The sequence below is a fragment of the Sylvia atricapilla genome, chromosome 5, assembly GCF_009819655.1.
Source record: "Sylvia atricapilla isolate bSylAtr1 chromosome 5, bSylAtr1.pri, whole genome shotgun sequence".
NCBI classification, from domain to species: domain Eukaryota; kingdom Metazoa; phylum Chordata; class Aves; order Passeriformes; family Sylviidae; genus Sylvia; species Sylvia atricapilla.
The window spans coordinates 22,791,779-22,806,253 of NC_089144.1; the positions used below are offsets into that span (position 1 = coordinate 22,791,779).

A 14,475-nucleotide genomic window follows, 5' to 3' on the forward strand; every position below is an offset into this window, starting at 1 on the left:
CGGGGAGAGGCTGAGTTTTCCAATGTTTTATTTGTGTTTTGAGATTACAGAGTCTTTATTGCTGATCTAATACAATCACTCAGACATTAATATTTAAAACATCCTTTTTGAAATGTTACGGTTGCAACGTTTTCGTTTCCTCACTGCTGATGACGAGTTTTGTCTTATTATCTCTAAAGTTCAGAACAGAATTAATTTCCTTTATATGATTTTGCTGGTGTTACCTAAAATCTCCTTTTTCCTAAGTCTTGAAAAATGTGTTACATTAAAAAAAAAAAAAAAAAGATAAAAGAAACCAAACCCCATTACACGTTTAATTTAGAGATGATCATAGGATATGATTCCAGGTTGATTAGGAAAAAAGCCAAGCAAGCCAAAAAGCTTTTACAGGAGAAGCAGAACATGGAGAAGAGCTTTAAAAATCGAGGTGGGAAAAGCCAGTTGGGATTTTAGTATTAATATATATATATATATATTTTTCCCTTCCTATCTACCTGGAAGATAAAAGGGGGTTGAAACAGGGCACGAAGGGAGCCGGGGCTGTGCAGAGCAGGCACAGGGCAGGACACGGCTCTGGGGATGAGGGGGGTTGGGATAAAAGGGGATTTTCCAGGGGGAAGTGGCTGTGCTTGGGATGGGATTCCCGTTCTTCCCGAAGCTGCTCTGCCCCAGTGACCCCGTGGTCTCACCTGGGCCAGGAGCAGCTCCCAGAGAGCAGCAGGGGCTGACACAGACCAGGAGCCAGCTCAGGGACAAAGACCTGGCTGTGATGTTTCAAACAGCTATGGGGGATTCTTCCCCCCGCCCAAAAAAATAAAAAAAATCTCAGGATCTGGGTAAAACGAAGGAGCAGAGATCATTTCAAGTCTGTGGTGAGCCATCAGTCCACGTGGAAGCTTCTCAAAGCCTGAAGGTCTCCTCAAGGCCTTCTCAGAGCCCTGACGCCTTCCCAAGGTCCCTTCAAGGTTTCCTCAAGGTCTTCTCAAAGTTTTCCTTCCTGATTTTGAGAGATTTCAAAGAGAAACTTGGAATAAGGCGGCACAGGGGGACGTTTGCTCTGGAGATGAAAACGTGGCCAACCTGGCTCCAAACCTCCTGAGAGCCGTGGGAAGGCCTTGAGGCTGTAATTCCTCTGTTTTCCCTCCCTTGTGCGTGAACGAGCTGCCACAAAAGAGTTCTTCACGATGGTCCGAGAAGCCCAGGACAAAACACGGATCTGCAGCCGATGAGAGACTCGGGAAGCAAACAGGGAGGACAAAAGCTTCTGTGCTCACGGGGCTGGGCAGTTTTATTTCACCTTCTCCACGTGAGGGACAGAAGCGACTCTGGCCAGACACAGCACTTGGGAAGTCACCTTGGAGAGGGTCACGCTGTCCTGAGCTGAGCAGGGACATCCTGGGATAAAACAGGGAACTCTGGCAGATTTATTCTCCATCAGCTCTGACACATCGAGAGTCGAGGTGACCAAAGGGGTTTTTAGTGATGCTGAACTCTCCCCTGGCACAGAATCCGTGGGGGTCACTCCGGCAGACGTCTCATACATTCCAAAGGGGATTTCCGGATTCATACAGATATGACCAGAAAATAAAACTCCGAACGTTTTCCAATGAGGACTGAAATTCAGCTGGAGAAGGACCTGGGTCCTCCTCCCAGCCGGGGCGCCCGGCGAGCTCCGCGTGGCGCGGGCGGGACCGCCGGGCGCTTGAGCAGCATCGGTGGGCGAGGCCCTTCGAGGAGCGCGGGCCCCGCCGGGAACACGACTTTGGTTGATCCAGAGAGAGAGCTTGGCACTCGGAACGACAGCAGCAGGAAAGCGCCGCGGGGCTGTGGCCAGGGCAGCGCTCGGGGCTGTTCCCGGCCGGCGCTGACCCTTGGGCACAGCTCCGGGCGGTGCTAAGGCGAGGATCCCCGGCTGGCCACGGCCCCGGGCGCTTCCCGGGCACACCGAGAGGTTTCTCCAGCCACATTCGCCGGGCGGCTCCCGGCCTAAGGGGATTTTGGCTTGGTTGTCAAAGCGCCGGGGATTCCCCGGCTGCCGGGATCCGGTGCCGCTGGAGAAGCGCTGGAGTGTGGAGGAAACCAAACGCGGCTCCCAGGCCGGGTCCCGCCGTGCGCGGGCGGTGAGCAGGGATAAGGGATTATTATTCCACGGCTCGATTCCAGCAGCTTCCTCCTCGCCTTCCCCCGTCCTCCCAGCCCCGAAAAAGAACGAACCCAAAAGAGAAAAATGAAAGGAACAGAAAAGAAAATCCAGCGTCTCCCAGTCCCACGGCAGGACGAACACCAGTGGCAAAGGCCACATGAACAGTATTCTAATTTAATAAATAAATAACCTAAAACACACTGTCGACTATGGCAGCAAGCCCGGCTCTAGCGTGGGAAGCTTGCGTGGTTTCATCCTGTACAGTAGTTGAGAAAGACTCGGGGGGTTGTTGCTGCTCCTCGCGACTCTCCGGGATGCGGCGGCAGGAACTCAGTATCTGGGAAAAGAAGTGAAAACGAGACTTTTGATAACTGGATTTGGGGAGTGGGGAAGGGATGAGAAGCTGCCTCGGCGGCACCACGGTGGATTTTGGGAGGGGGAGGTGCCAGGGACAGAAATGGCTGAGGAAGGGGTTTGGTCCTCGCTGCCTCTGAGGTGCCCACAGGAGCTTGGAGGGGGTCTGGATCCTCCTCAGTGCAGGGAATTCCCTGTGACCCTCAAAGGATCCCAACCTCTCTGTGCACGGGACAAACCTCACTCCCCACAGGGCTGGGCCAGACCAGACCCCAAAACCAGGGACAAACTGCATTCCCCCAAGGCTGGGCCACATCAGACACCAAAACAGAGACAGAGAACTGAACCAGAGGGAATTCTTCCAGGGCCATGGGGAAGCACCATGATTTTGTAAGGAAAAGACCTCGGGATCTGGGAAAACCCAGTAATCCCCAAACTGGGAGGGTTGTGGTGCTCTCTGCCTGCCAAGAAAATCCTTTTTCCTGCAGAAGGATCTGGGCTTCATCCTCCCTAGCTGATCCACATTTGTGCAAAGCCATTTCATTTTCAAGCTGGAAATTCCTGACAGTGCTGCCTAAAAAATGTGGAAAGGGAAGCGATCCAGGGGCTCCCATTGCAAATTACTATTCTGGGGATCTGTGCTGGGAGAGGAGCTCGTGGGAGCAGCCCCAGGGCTGAGGCTGCTCTGTGCCACCTCATCCTCCGTCAAACTTTAAAAATAAAGCTGCCACTGAGCTGGTGGCACGGCGCTGGCATCTGCCACGTCTGGGTGACAGCTGCTGCCACGCACAAAGGGCTCCTGTCCTGCCAAGAGCTCCTGTCACGGCTCCAGCTGCACCATCCCCTCGCTGCTGTGTGCCCTGGCACCGAGCACTGAGCCCTGGGTGTCTCCTCAGGGGATGGCTCGGGTTAAACCCATCCCCTGTGCCCCCACAGGGGACCCCCACAGCGGGGCAGGAGGGCAGAGGGCTGGGAGGGCACCGGGAGGGGAGAGGGACGGGAGAGGGAACTGTGAGGAGATAGCTGGAGGGAGCCAGGAACAGCAGAGGGCTGGGAGGGCACCGGGAGGGCAGTGTGAGGGGCAGAGGGCTGCAGGGCACCTGTAGTAGTTGGGTTTGAAGGGTCCGTTCTTGTTGAGCCCCAGGTACTTGGCCTGCTCGTCCGTCAGCTCCGTCAGGTGCGCGTCGAAGGTGGGCAGGTGCAGGCTGGCCACGTACTCGTCTGGGGACACAGGGGGACAGGCCTTGTCACAGCAGGGAGGGGAGGCCACAAGGAGACCCCGGGCTGGGGCAGAGCCCACCTGACATCTCTGGCACGTGTCACCTCACCCCAAGGCTGGGACAAGCCACCCCTGCCTCAAAAACCCCAATTCCCACCCAGAAGTGTGCTCAGAGGGGGCCCTGCTGCAGGAGCTGCTGAGGCCCCATCACTGGCAGGGACAGGGACATCCCCTGTCCTGGGAGCATCCCCTGCTCTCCACAGCTGGGACAGGAAAGCAGCAACGAGCCCAAAACCAGTAGGAAGGAGCTGCTGGAAGCCCCTGAGCTGGACCCAGTGCCACCTCCTGGGGTGACAGTGCCACAGCCTGCCTCAGTGTCACCTCCCAGCCCAACACCCAGGAGGAGAAGGGGATTTGGGAAGGTGGTTACCCATTTTTTTAGGCAGCAAGTAGACGTCCTGCTTGTAGCGGCCCTCAGGAGCGTTGTAGAGCTCTATCAGAGCCAGGGCCTGCAGGGAGGACACCGGGGTCAGCGGCTGCTGTCCCTCAGGGCAGGGCCTGTCCCCTGCCCAGCCCCCTCACCTGTGTGGTGGCCGTGATGGACAGGACGAAGGTGGGCACGGTGGAGCAGCTCAGGTTCAGCAGGCGGCCCTGGGAGGCAGAATCTGGTGGTTACCGGGGCACCAAACCCAGCTGTGACCCCACGGCAGGGACAGGAACCACTGGAGCAGCTGTTTGTCACCTGCACCAAGCCCCAGGGTGTGGCTGCCCTTAGGAAGGGGAAATCTCCCTGTGGGAGATACCCTGGAGTGGGATCAATTAAAACAGGGGAGCTTTTCCTCATGCCAGGAACTCAGGGGGTCCTGGTGGCTCTGCACAAGTCCCTGACAGGAGGGGACAGCCAGGGAGGGATTTGGGATCCAATCCCAGGGAACAGGAGGAGAGGGAACGGCCTCAGCCTGGGCCAGGGGAGGCTCAGGGTGGATTTTAGGGAGAATTTTTTCATGGAAAGGGTGGTCAGGCACTGGCGCAGCTACCCAGGGAGATTTGGAGTCCACATCCCTAAAGGGATTTCAAAGCCCCGTGGATGTGGCACTTGGGGACATGGGGCAGTGGTGGCTGGGAATGGTCGGACTCAATGGACTCAGAGATGTTTTCCAACCGAAATCATTCTGTGATTCCATGAGCCAAATTCCAGAGGTAGAGGGGCCCCTCAGCTGCAATTCCTGCTCCCCTCACCTCTGCCAACAGCACGATCCTCTTCCCATCGGGCCAGATGACGTGATCCACCTGGGACCTCACCCGCTCCCAGGTGAGCTCAGGTGTGCGCAGGCTGGCCTGGAAAACAGGGTGGGAATGTCACCAGAGCAAGCCCAGAACCTCAGAGAAGGGGCAGCAACCCCTGCCAGGGATCCCATCCCAAGCCCAGAGCAGTGACACCTCTGTGATTCACAACCCGAGCTGTTTTTGTCATCTCAACATATCAAACCCCACCAAAGACTGTCCAAGATCTGGTGAGGAGGACTCATGGTCACAACCTGAACTCTTTTTATCGTCTCAACACATTTTATCATCTCTCACAAACCCCACCAAAGGTCTGGTGAGGATTATTTGTGGTCACCACCTGGACCCTGCCTGGCTGCAGCTGCTCCTTCCAGCCCAGAAAATGCCTCCAAACCCACAGAATTCTCTGGAATTCTCCAGACGAGGCTCCCCTGGGTTTTTGTTTGTGCCCAAGCACTGGAGAGCAGATTTTGGGATTCCTGGCTGGGCCTGCCAGGGCCACGGCACCGAGCTGGGCTGGAGGAGTCCCAAATCCTGAGGGAAGGTGAGGCTGGGGGCACCAGGGGAGCTGGATGTCCCTTCGTGCTCCTCAGAATCCCTGGGGATCGAGGAGGGGCTGGGACACATCTGAGACACGGGGGATGAGATTTTATCTCCTCCAGCAGCTTCCTCAAGACAGACAAGAGGTGCTGGTGGGTCCCCAAAACATCATCACCACAAACCCCATCACCCCCAAACCCCCATCATCCCAAACACCATCACCCTGAAACACCACTAGCCCAAAACGCTATCATCCTGAAATATCATCATCCCAAAATATTGTCAGCCCAAAACACTGTCATCCTAAAACAGTCATCCCTAATCCCCATCACCCCAAACACCATCACTCCAAACCATCACCCCAATCTTCCACCACTCCAAACATCATCACCCTTAAACCCCATCACCCCAAAGCCCACCATCCGAAACACCATCACCCCCAAACGCCCATCATCCCAAACCAGTCACCCCAAACCCCATCACCCCAAAGCATCACCCCAAAGCATCACCCCAAAGCCCACCACCCCAAAGCCCGGTGCCTGTGCTGACCACGTCGATCTCGGTGTTGGAGTGCCCCATGTTGCAGACGATGCAGCTGTTCTTCATCCTGTCCAGATGTTCCCTGGTCACCACGTTCTTGTTCCCTGTGGCACCAAAACCCCAAATACTCACGGCCTGCCCTGCCCTGCCCCGCCTTTGGGGTTTTCCCTGGGGTCCAGCCCCGGTTTGGGGTGTGACTCCCCCTTTCCTGCCCCCGTACCCGTGCAGGTGATGACGATGTCCACCTGCCTGATGACTTCATTGAGCTTCACCAGCCGGAATCCATCCATGCTGAGAGGAAAAACAGGGATAAAAGTCACCCCAGATCCCAAACTGCACTTCCCAAAGGGCCACTGGGGGTTTCTGGAGTCGTCCTGGAGGATCTGGGACATCTGTGAGAAGGGATTTTGGGGGTTTCCCATGTCCTGTCGAGGCTTTCTCATCTGCAAACCTCAATTCTCCACCCAGATGGGTTTTTTAGAGCTGCAAGGAACATCCAGGAGCTGTGGATCTGCTCAGAATCCAGGTTGGGATGGATTTAGAGCATCCAAAAAGACACCCCAAAGCTGCAGGTGCCTCTCAACACCCCTGAAATCCCTTTTTTGGCACCTGCAGGACCTTCAGAGGTGCTGAGGCCTGCCCTGCCTCCCCAGCAAGGTGAGCTCAGGGGTAACAAGGGCAGGCTGTGGGGTTTTTTTTGGGATTTGTTGACAACCCTCTCCAGAGCTCCTTCCTGTGCCTTTCACAAGCTGTAAAATCCCAGTTACTAAAAAAGAAAAGTCATTTTTTTCTGCTGCATGTCCCCGTTTCCTGAGCTTTTCCCCCAGTGCAGGCTCCTCCTGGGAAGGGATTGCTGGAAATTCCCAGCGGAGGATGGATGAAGGGCACAGAGCAACCCAAAAGTTCATCAGTTCTGCTAATTAGAACTCATTACCACACCACAATAACCTTTGAAGGAGCTGGGGGTTTGGGGGGGCTCTGGGTGGTTTTGGGATCCCACACGTTGGGGTGCAGAAGGAGAATCCAAACGTAGCTGTGTCTGGAGGGATGGAGGCTGGCTCTCAGGGGGTGCTCGGCCTTTTTTGGGGCGTCCTGGTGGCAGTGAGGGGTCACAGGACGCCAAATACCCCGGGGTGAGGAGTGGGCACAGCCCTGGGACAGCCAGGGAGCAGCAGCTCATTCCCAAAATCCCTGCAAGCCACAGGCCCAAACTCCTGCGGCTGTGGGATGGGATAAACCGGGAGAGGCTTTAGGGCAGAGCCCTTTCCTGGGATGGGATAAACTGGGAGGAGATGGGATAAATTGGGAGATGTTTTAGGACAGGGCCCTTTCCTGGGATTAGATAAACTGGGAGGGCAAAAGATAAACTGGGAAGGGATGGGATGAACCAGGAAGGGATGGGATAAACTGGGAGATATTTTAGGACAGGGCCATTTCCTGGCCCCAGGACAGAGCTGTGGATGCCCTGAACCCCTCCCTGTCCTCCCTCAGGGATCCCCTGAGGCCCTGGCTGTGGTTTTTGGGATCAGTGGGATCCCAGGCTGTCTGAGCCATCCCTCAGGGATCCCCTGAGGCCCTGGCTGTGGTTTTTGGGATCAGTGGGGTCCCAGGCTGTGGGGCCCTCCCTTACCAGGCCTGCAGGGCGCAGATGGGGTCGATCTCGGTGACGTAGACGATGGAGCCCATGGCCTTGAGGGCGGCACAGCAGCCCTTCCCCACCTGAAACAACACCAACAGCCCTTCCTCATCTGAAACAACACCAACAGCCCTTCCCCACCTGAAACAACACCAACAGCCCTTCCCCACCTGAAACAGCACCAACAGCCCTTCCGCACCTGAAACAACACCAACAGCCCTTCCCCACCTGAAACAACACCAACAGCCCTTCCCCACCTGAAACAACACCAACAGCCCTTCCCTGAAACAACACCAACAGCCCTTCCCTGAAACAACACCAACAGCCCTTCCCCACCTGAAACAACACCAACAGCCCTTCCCCACCTGAAACAACACCAACAGCCCTTCCCTGAAACAACACCAACAGCCCTTCCCTGAAACAACACCAACAGCCCTTCCTCATCTGAAACAACACCAACAGCCCTTCCCCACCTGAAACAACACCAACAGCCCTTCCTCATCTGAAACAACACCAACAGCCCTTCCCTGAAACAGCACAGGGCTCAGCACACAGCAACCACCCCAATCTTCATCCCCATCTGCATCTCACACCCTCACAGCAGGGCATTTGTATTTTATTTTTAGCCAATTAGGTAAAATCACAACTCCAGTTATGGGGTTGTATTTTCTTTTCTGTTAGAGCTGGGATTAAATGCTCAAGTGATGTGTTGGTGCTTGGACTCAGATGTTTGTAAATCCTTATCCATGTCACAGTGTTGGAACCCTGCAGGCTGAGGATTTCAGGCTTTCTGGGCTAAAACACACTGACCCTCAGGCAGGCACCACATTTGACTTGAGGCTGTGGAACAGGCTCCCAAAATTGAGTGATGGCACTGGGGTTGTGGGTGTGTGGTTGGAACAGTATTGTGTGATTTCATATGTGAAAAACTTAAATTTGGGCTTTTAGGATATAGTAATGTACGGGGCAAGGTGGAGGATTTGGAGTGCTGTCTGAATCCTCCTTCACCTTCTTCTACCTTCTTCTCCATGGGTTTGGGTGGTTTTCTGTAATTGGGTGATAGAGTGAGAATTGCAGACTTCAAGTGGCAGTTATTGGGTTTAAAGTAAAAATATTTTAGGTGGCATTTCCTAATTGGATGGATTGGCCTTGAAAAGACCTGGTAGAGATGGAGAAATTCTCCATTTTACCTCATTTCTTTACCTTGCTGGTTAGAGCTCACAGCTCATGAGTCTGTAAATAGACAAGAATTAACAAACACTGAGTCCAAACAGAAGCTGTGACTTCTGTGTGTTAATCCTGGTTCTAACAGGAAGAAAAGAAGGTAAACTTTCTTCATGAGAAGAACTGAGACCTTCAGTGTACAGTCTCACAAGCTGTGAGTTCTGGCTAACAAAGTGAAAAACGGCTCGGTCTCTAACTCTTACAAGGCCTTTTGACCACAAACTGTCCAATAAAGAAATGACACCTAAATTATTTTTACTTTTAACCCAATAACCAACCACCCGTGGCCCAAAATGAGGATTTTTCTACCCAGTTACAAAACACCTCCCAGAGCCATGGAGAAGAAGGTGAAAAAGAAGAATTTAACCTACACCCTAAATCCTCCATGTTGCTTTATATCTATATTACTGTATTCTAAACCCTTAAACTCTGAGTTTCCCACCCTGTGCTATCACACACTTCTATCCAAACTCCACACCCACGATCCCAGTGCTGTTAGTTAATTCTGGGAGCCTTTTCCAGGTCACTGCAGGGTTTGCCTGGGGGTCAGTGTCTGTCAGCACAGAAATCCTAAAATTCTCAGTGCCCAGGGTTCCAACATCCTAATCCTACCTTAGGATAGGCCTTGCTGGGCCCTATTTTAAGCTGGAATTAATGTGCAAAGGCAAATTCCTACACAAATTCCACACAAACAGCTCTGTCTGTTCCATCTACATTATTTTGTTATGAAATGAACTAACTTTGTTAGAATTCCACTCATTTTGTTAGAATTTAACTAACTTTGCAAAAGGCAATGCCACTGAACTTTAAACTGGGTATTTGGGTCTTTTTTCCTGCTTAACTAACTCAGTCTCTTATTTGCTAAGGCAAGAGTTTTAAATAAATCCTCCACTTATTTCAAACTAAACTTGCATTTCCACCTCGTGCCTGAGTGGATTTATGTGTTTTAAAGGTTAAACCACCAAAAGTTCCCCCCAAAAACGTGATTACAGCAGGAAAAATGGAGCCATTCCAGCTGTTTGGACTTCAAAAAATCCCAGTAGAGCACCAACTGGTGTGGACTGGTCCTGAGGAAAAACTGGGAAAAGGGGAATATTCCCATGTGGAAAGAGGGTGGGTGAAGGGATAAATCAGGATTAAGTCACACTGGAATGCTCAGAACATCTGCAGAACCTCTGATTTTAGTAAAACCAGTAAATATAATAAATATAAAAGTAGTAAAATCAGATTAAATATTAAAATGATATAAATATGTGTTCTATCAATATCTGGGCTTGCCAATATCCAGATATTAAAGATATTCAGAATATTTAATGTATTTTTTTAAAGATTCAGCTTTGGCATCTCTTTAATAATAAAGCAATGACAGAAAAAATTCAGTTTTTGGCAAACTCCTGAGGTTTGGAGGGTCCTGCAGGTGCAGAGCAAAGAGCTGAGGGAGGGAGGACTCACACATGGAATTCCCAGTGGGAAAAAGGGAGAAAACTGGGAAAATGGAGCCCCTTACCTCCCCATAGCCACAGACCACCACCTGCTTCCCTCCAAACATCATGTCTGTTGTCCTCTTTAAGCTGAGGGAAAAGGAAATTAAAACCACAATTAAAGGTCAGAATTACAGCCCAGCACCAAGAGCTGCTCCAAGGAGGGATCCCTGAAATTCCAGGGGAAGAGAAAACCCAAAAAGCACCAAAAAACCCTTTCCCTTTTTCCTTCTGGAAAGGTGGGGGTTCTTTCGTTCTTCCAACAAAGAGGACGGGATTTGGGTTTGGAGCCCTTTTTTTGTTGATTTTTATTAATTTACTTTTTGTTTTTGACACTCCCAAACCAGTGGAAACCCTCTCCAAAAATCCTTTATTCTGAATTTTTGTGGCCAACCCCAAATGCCCCCCAAGGAAAAGCCCCAGGAGCAGCAGGGGAGTGGGAACTCCTTGCCAGAATCCCAAAGCTTTTCCCAAATGAAGCTCCCCCTTCCTCTGGTTCCCTCCCTGAGCGTGTCCTACATTCCAGGCTATTTTTAGCTCTAGAATAAATAGGTTAGCGGTGCAGGGAAGGTGAAATTCCCTCATTTTTCCATGGGAATTCAGCTAAAAACCCACAGCAGCTTTCAGGTACCTCTGCTCCCATCTGTCCTGACCTCGTTTTCAATTCCTGGGCCACAATTTTGATTTACCTTCCAGATAAATCCCCCACGGAATCCCAGGATTTTTTGAGGCTGGAAAGGATCTTAAATCCCATTCCCATCCCATCCCATGGACACCTCCCACTATCCCAAGGTGCTCCAAAGAGGGATCCCTGAAATTCCAGGGCAAAAGAAAATGCAAAAAGAACCCCAAAAAATCCCCTTTTCCCTTTTGGAAGGGTAGAGGGTTCTTTTGTTCTTCCAGCAGAGGACGGGATTTGGGTTTGGAGACCTTTTTTTCATGTTTCACCTCCCTCATTATTCCCATTCCTTGGAAGGTGCTGCTGCTGCACATCCCCAGATTCAGGGATGGCTCAACAAGGACAAAACCTGGCCCAGCCTCATTGGGCCCTGAGGGGATTTGGGGCTGGACACCCAATTCCATGAAAACAAAGGGAATAAAGAGAAAAAAAGGATAAAGAGGGGAAGGAGAAAGGGCAGGAATGGTGAGTCACACGGGTGGATTTTATCCAAAGAGGAGAGGGACAGGATGGGAATTCTGACATGGACCAGAGGTAAGGATTTTGTTCTCCTCTGGCACAGGAATTGACCAGAGACGATCCAAAGGCAGCAGAGCAGAGCCCTGAGGGAATCCCTCCCCATTCCCTGGGGGAATCCCTCCCCATTCCCGGGGGAATCCCTCACCCATCCAGGATGGACTCCCGGCAGCAGTACAGGTTGTCAAACTTCTGCTTGGTGACAGAGTCGTTGACATTCATGGCTGGCACACAGAGCTTCCCTGCCTTGGAGAGCTGGTACAGCCTGGCAGGGAACAGGGAACAGGGATTAGCCCTAGGGAATTCATCCCTGGGGAATTCATCTCTGGGAAATTAATCCATGGGGAAATCATCTCCGGAGAATTAATCCCTGGGGAATTATCCTTGAGGAATTCATCCCTGGGGAATTCATCCCTGGGAAATTCACCTCTGGGGAATTATCCCTGGGGAAATCATCCCTGGGGAATTATCCCTGAGGAATTCACCCCTGGGGAATTCATCCCTGGGAAATTCATCCCTGGGGAATTATCCCTAGGGAATTATTCCTGAAGAATTCACCCCTGGGGAGTTCATCCCTGCACTCAGGGAGTTTAGTTTGGAAAGGGCCCTAAAAATCCTCCTGGCCCTGGGCAGGGACACTGGGCACTGGGATCCAGGGGCAGCCACAGCTGCTCTGGCAATTCCAGCCCTCACCACCCTCATTTTTACCCCAAATCCCACCCCAATCCTCCCTTTCCCAGTGGGAAGCCATTCCCTGTGTCCTGTCCCTGCAGGCCTTGTCCCCAGTCCCTCTGCAGCTCTCCTGGAGCCCCTTTAGGCCCTGGAATGTGCTGGAAGCTCTCCCTGGATCCTTCCCTTCTCCAGCATCCCCCTGCTCTCAGCTCTGGGCACAGCCTTGACTCCTCATAGCAGGAAAATAAAAAAAAAAAAAGGGAATTTAAACACCTCGCTGTGGCTACCCAGAGAGTCTGAAAACCCCGTCCCTGCTCCAGCCCTTGGGAAGGAGAACCTGCCTTTGGAAATCTCTTCTTCCCACATCGGGATTTCAGATCCTAAAAATATCCTCACTCCTTGTGCTGTCCCCACAGGAGCCACTTCCCTGTTTGAAACATTTCCGTTCCCTGTTTCAGGAGCTGCCTGAGCCTCTGATCCAGCTCAGAGCTGCAGCCAAGCCTTTCCCCCTGCAAGGACACAGCACAAAGCTGCTGCTCCCCTCGGTTCTCTGGGAGGGGGTTAATTCCATGGAAAAGCTCCTCTGACACCTGCCAACCCCCAGAGCTGCTCCTACTCCAGCTCTGCTCGTGCCAGGGACTGAGGGATTTCACTCACTCCTCTCTGAGGTTTTCCCTTCCCCAAAAAACATCTCAGTTCCTCTTCTTAAACCTCACTTCTTCCAGGGATTTAGGTCAGGCTGTGCTTCCTCCTCAGCTCCAAAAACCACTCAGTTCTTCTTCCCAAATCTCATTTCTTCCAGGGATTTGGGTCAGAGCTGTGCTCCCTCTCTTCCCCAGAAAACATCTCAGTTCCTCTTCCCAAACTCCATTTCTTCCAAGGATTTAGGTCAGGGCTGGGTTTCCTCTCTTCCCCAAAAAATCACTCCGCTTCTCTTCCCGAACCTCACTTCCCAGGGACTTAGGTCAGGAGTCTGTTCCCTCCCTTGCCCAAAAATCGACTCAGTTCCCTTCCCAACCCTCATTTCTTCCAGTGATTTAGGTGAGGGCTGTGCTCCCTCCCTTGCACAAAAATCAACTCAGTTCCTCTTCTCAATCCTCACCTCTTCCCAGTGATTTAGGTCAGGCTGTGCTCCCTCTCTTCCCCAAAAAAACATCTCAGTTCCTCTTCCCAACCCTCATTCTTCCAGGGATTTAGGTCAGGCTGTGCTCCCTCCTCAGCCCCTCCTGGTCCATGTCCCACCCCACAGGATCCTCTCTGGGACCTCAGAGCAGTTCCAGGTCTCCTGCTGGGGGTTTGACGAGGTTTCCCTGGAAACTGAGGGAGAAGTCTGGGACAAACCAGCTGAGTTTTGAGTCCCAAATTTCTCTGGTTACCTGTGGACCCCGGTGACACTCTCCTCCACGATGCCCTTGATCTTCTTGAACATGTTGGGATATTTCTTGTAGATCCAGTGGGTGAGATCTCCACCATCATCCAGGATCTGGAATGAGAAACAGCCACAGAGTCACCCAGGGCTGTGCAGGGAGTGGCCCCATGTCCAGGGAACAGGGAGAAATTATGGGGAAAATGGGTGTGGCACAGAATTCCCGGAGCAATTTTGGGAAAAATGAGTGTGGCACAGAATTCTCAGAGGAAATGTGGGAAAAATGAGGGTGGCACAGAATTCCCAGAGCAAATATGGGGAAAATGGGAGTGGTATAAAATTCCCAGAGCAGCTGTGGCTGCCCTGGATCCCTGGAATGTCCAAGGCCAGGCTCGATGAGGCTTGGAGCAGCCTGGGACAGTGGAAGTGTCCCTGTGGAATGGGATGAGATTGAAGATCCCTCCCAAACCCAAATCATCCCATAATTCCATAATTTTCAGATCCTTTTCACACCCTGTTCCTCACCCAGCATCCTATTTCTTATTCCTAAAACCAGAGATCTCCAAAATCCAGCAAAAATCTCTGGGAACAGACCCACAATCCTGGTGCTCCCTCAATCACTGCCATGCCCCAGGAGCAGGGCTAAAAACAGCCCCAGAATGAAGAGATCCGGGGAAAGCAAAATCCACATTTTTCTGGGACGCTGACTTGTTCCAAATGTGACATTTTGGATGGGAAATCATTCCTCAAGGAGCTGCTCTTGTGTCTAGACTCAGTCTGATACCTCGGGGGTGGATGTCTTTTTTTTTTTTTTTTTTGAC

General features: G+C 52.1%; 1 protein-coding gene across 4 annotated transcripts in view; it reads right to left on the minus strand.

Moving 5' to 3' along the window:
• Positions 1 to 11: 11 nt before the first annotated feature.
• The window catches only part of AHCYL2 (adenosylhomocysteinase like 2), a 65,841-nt gene continuing 51,377 nt past the window's right edge, over positions 12 to 14,475 (minus strand). For all 4 annotated transcript variants that reach the window (XM_066318909.1, XM_066318911.1, XM_066318910.1 and 1 more), the window contains 11 exons: positions 13,665 to 13,771; positions 11,765 to 11,881; positions 10,448 to 10,511; positions 7,711 to 7,799; positions 6,301 to 6,371; positions 6,090 to 6,184; positions 4,956 to 5,054; positions 4,299 to 4,367; positions 4,147 to 4,225; positions 3,598 to 3,718; positions 12 to 2,480 (listed from right to left, as the gene is read on the minus strand). In XM_066318909.1, coding sequence (XP_066175006.1) covers positions 2,474 to 2,480; positions 3,598 to 3,718; positions 4,147 to 4,225; positions 4,299 to 4,367; positions 4,956 to 5,054; positions 6,090 to 6,184; positions 6,301 to 6,371; positions 7,711 to 7,799; positions 10,448 to 10,511; positions 11,765 to 11,881; positions 13,665 to 13,771 — 918 coding nt within the window. In that variant the 3' untranslated portion in view covers positions 12 to 2,473. The remainder of the gene's footprint in view (positions 2,481 to 3,597; positions 3,719 to 4,146; positions 4,226 to 4,298; positions 4,368 to 4,955; positions 5,055 to 6,089; positions 6,185 to 6,300; positions 6,372 to 7,710; positions 7,800 to 10,447; positions 10,512 to 11,764; positions 11,882 to 13,664; positions 13,772 to 14,475) is intronic.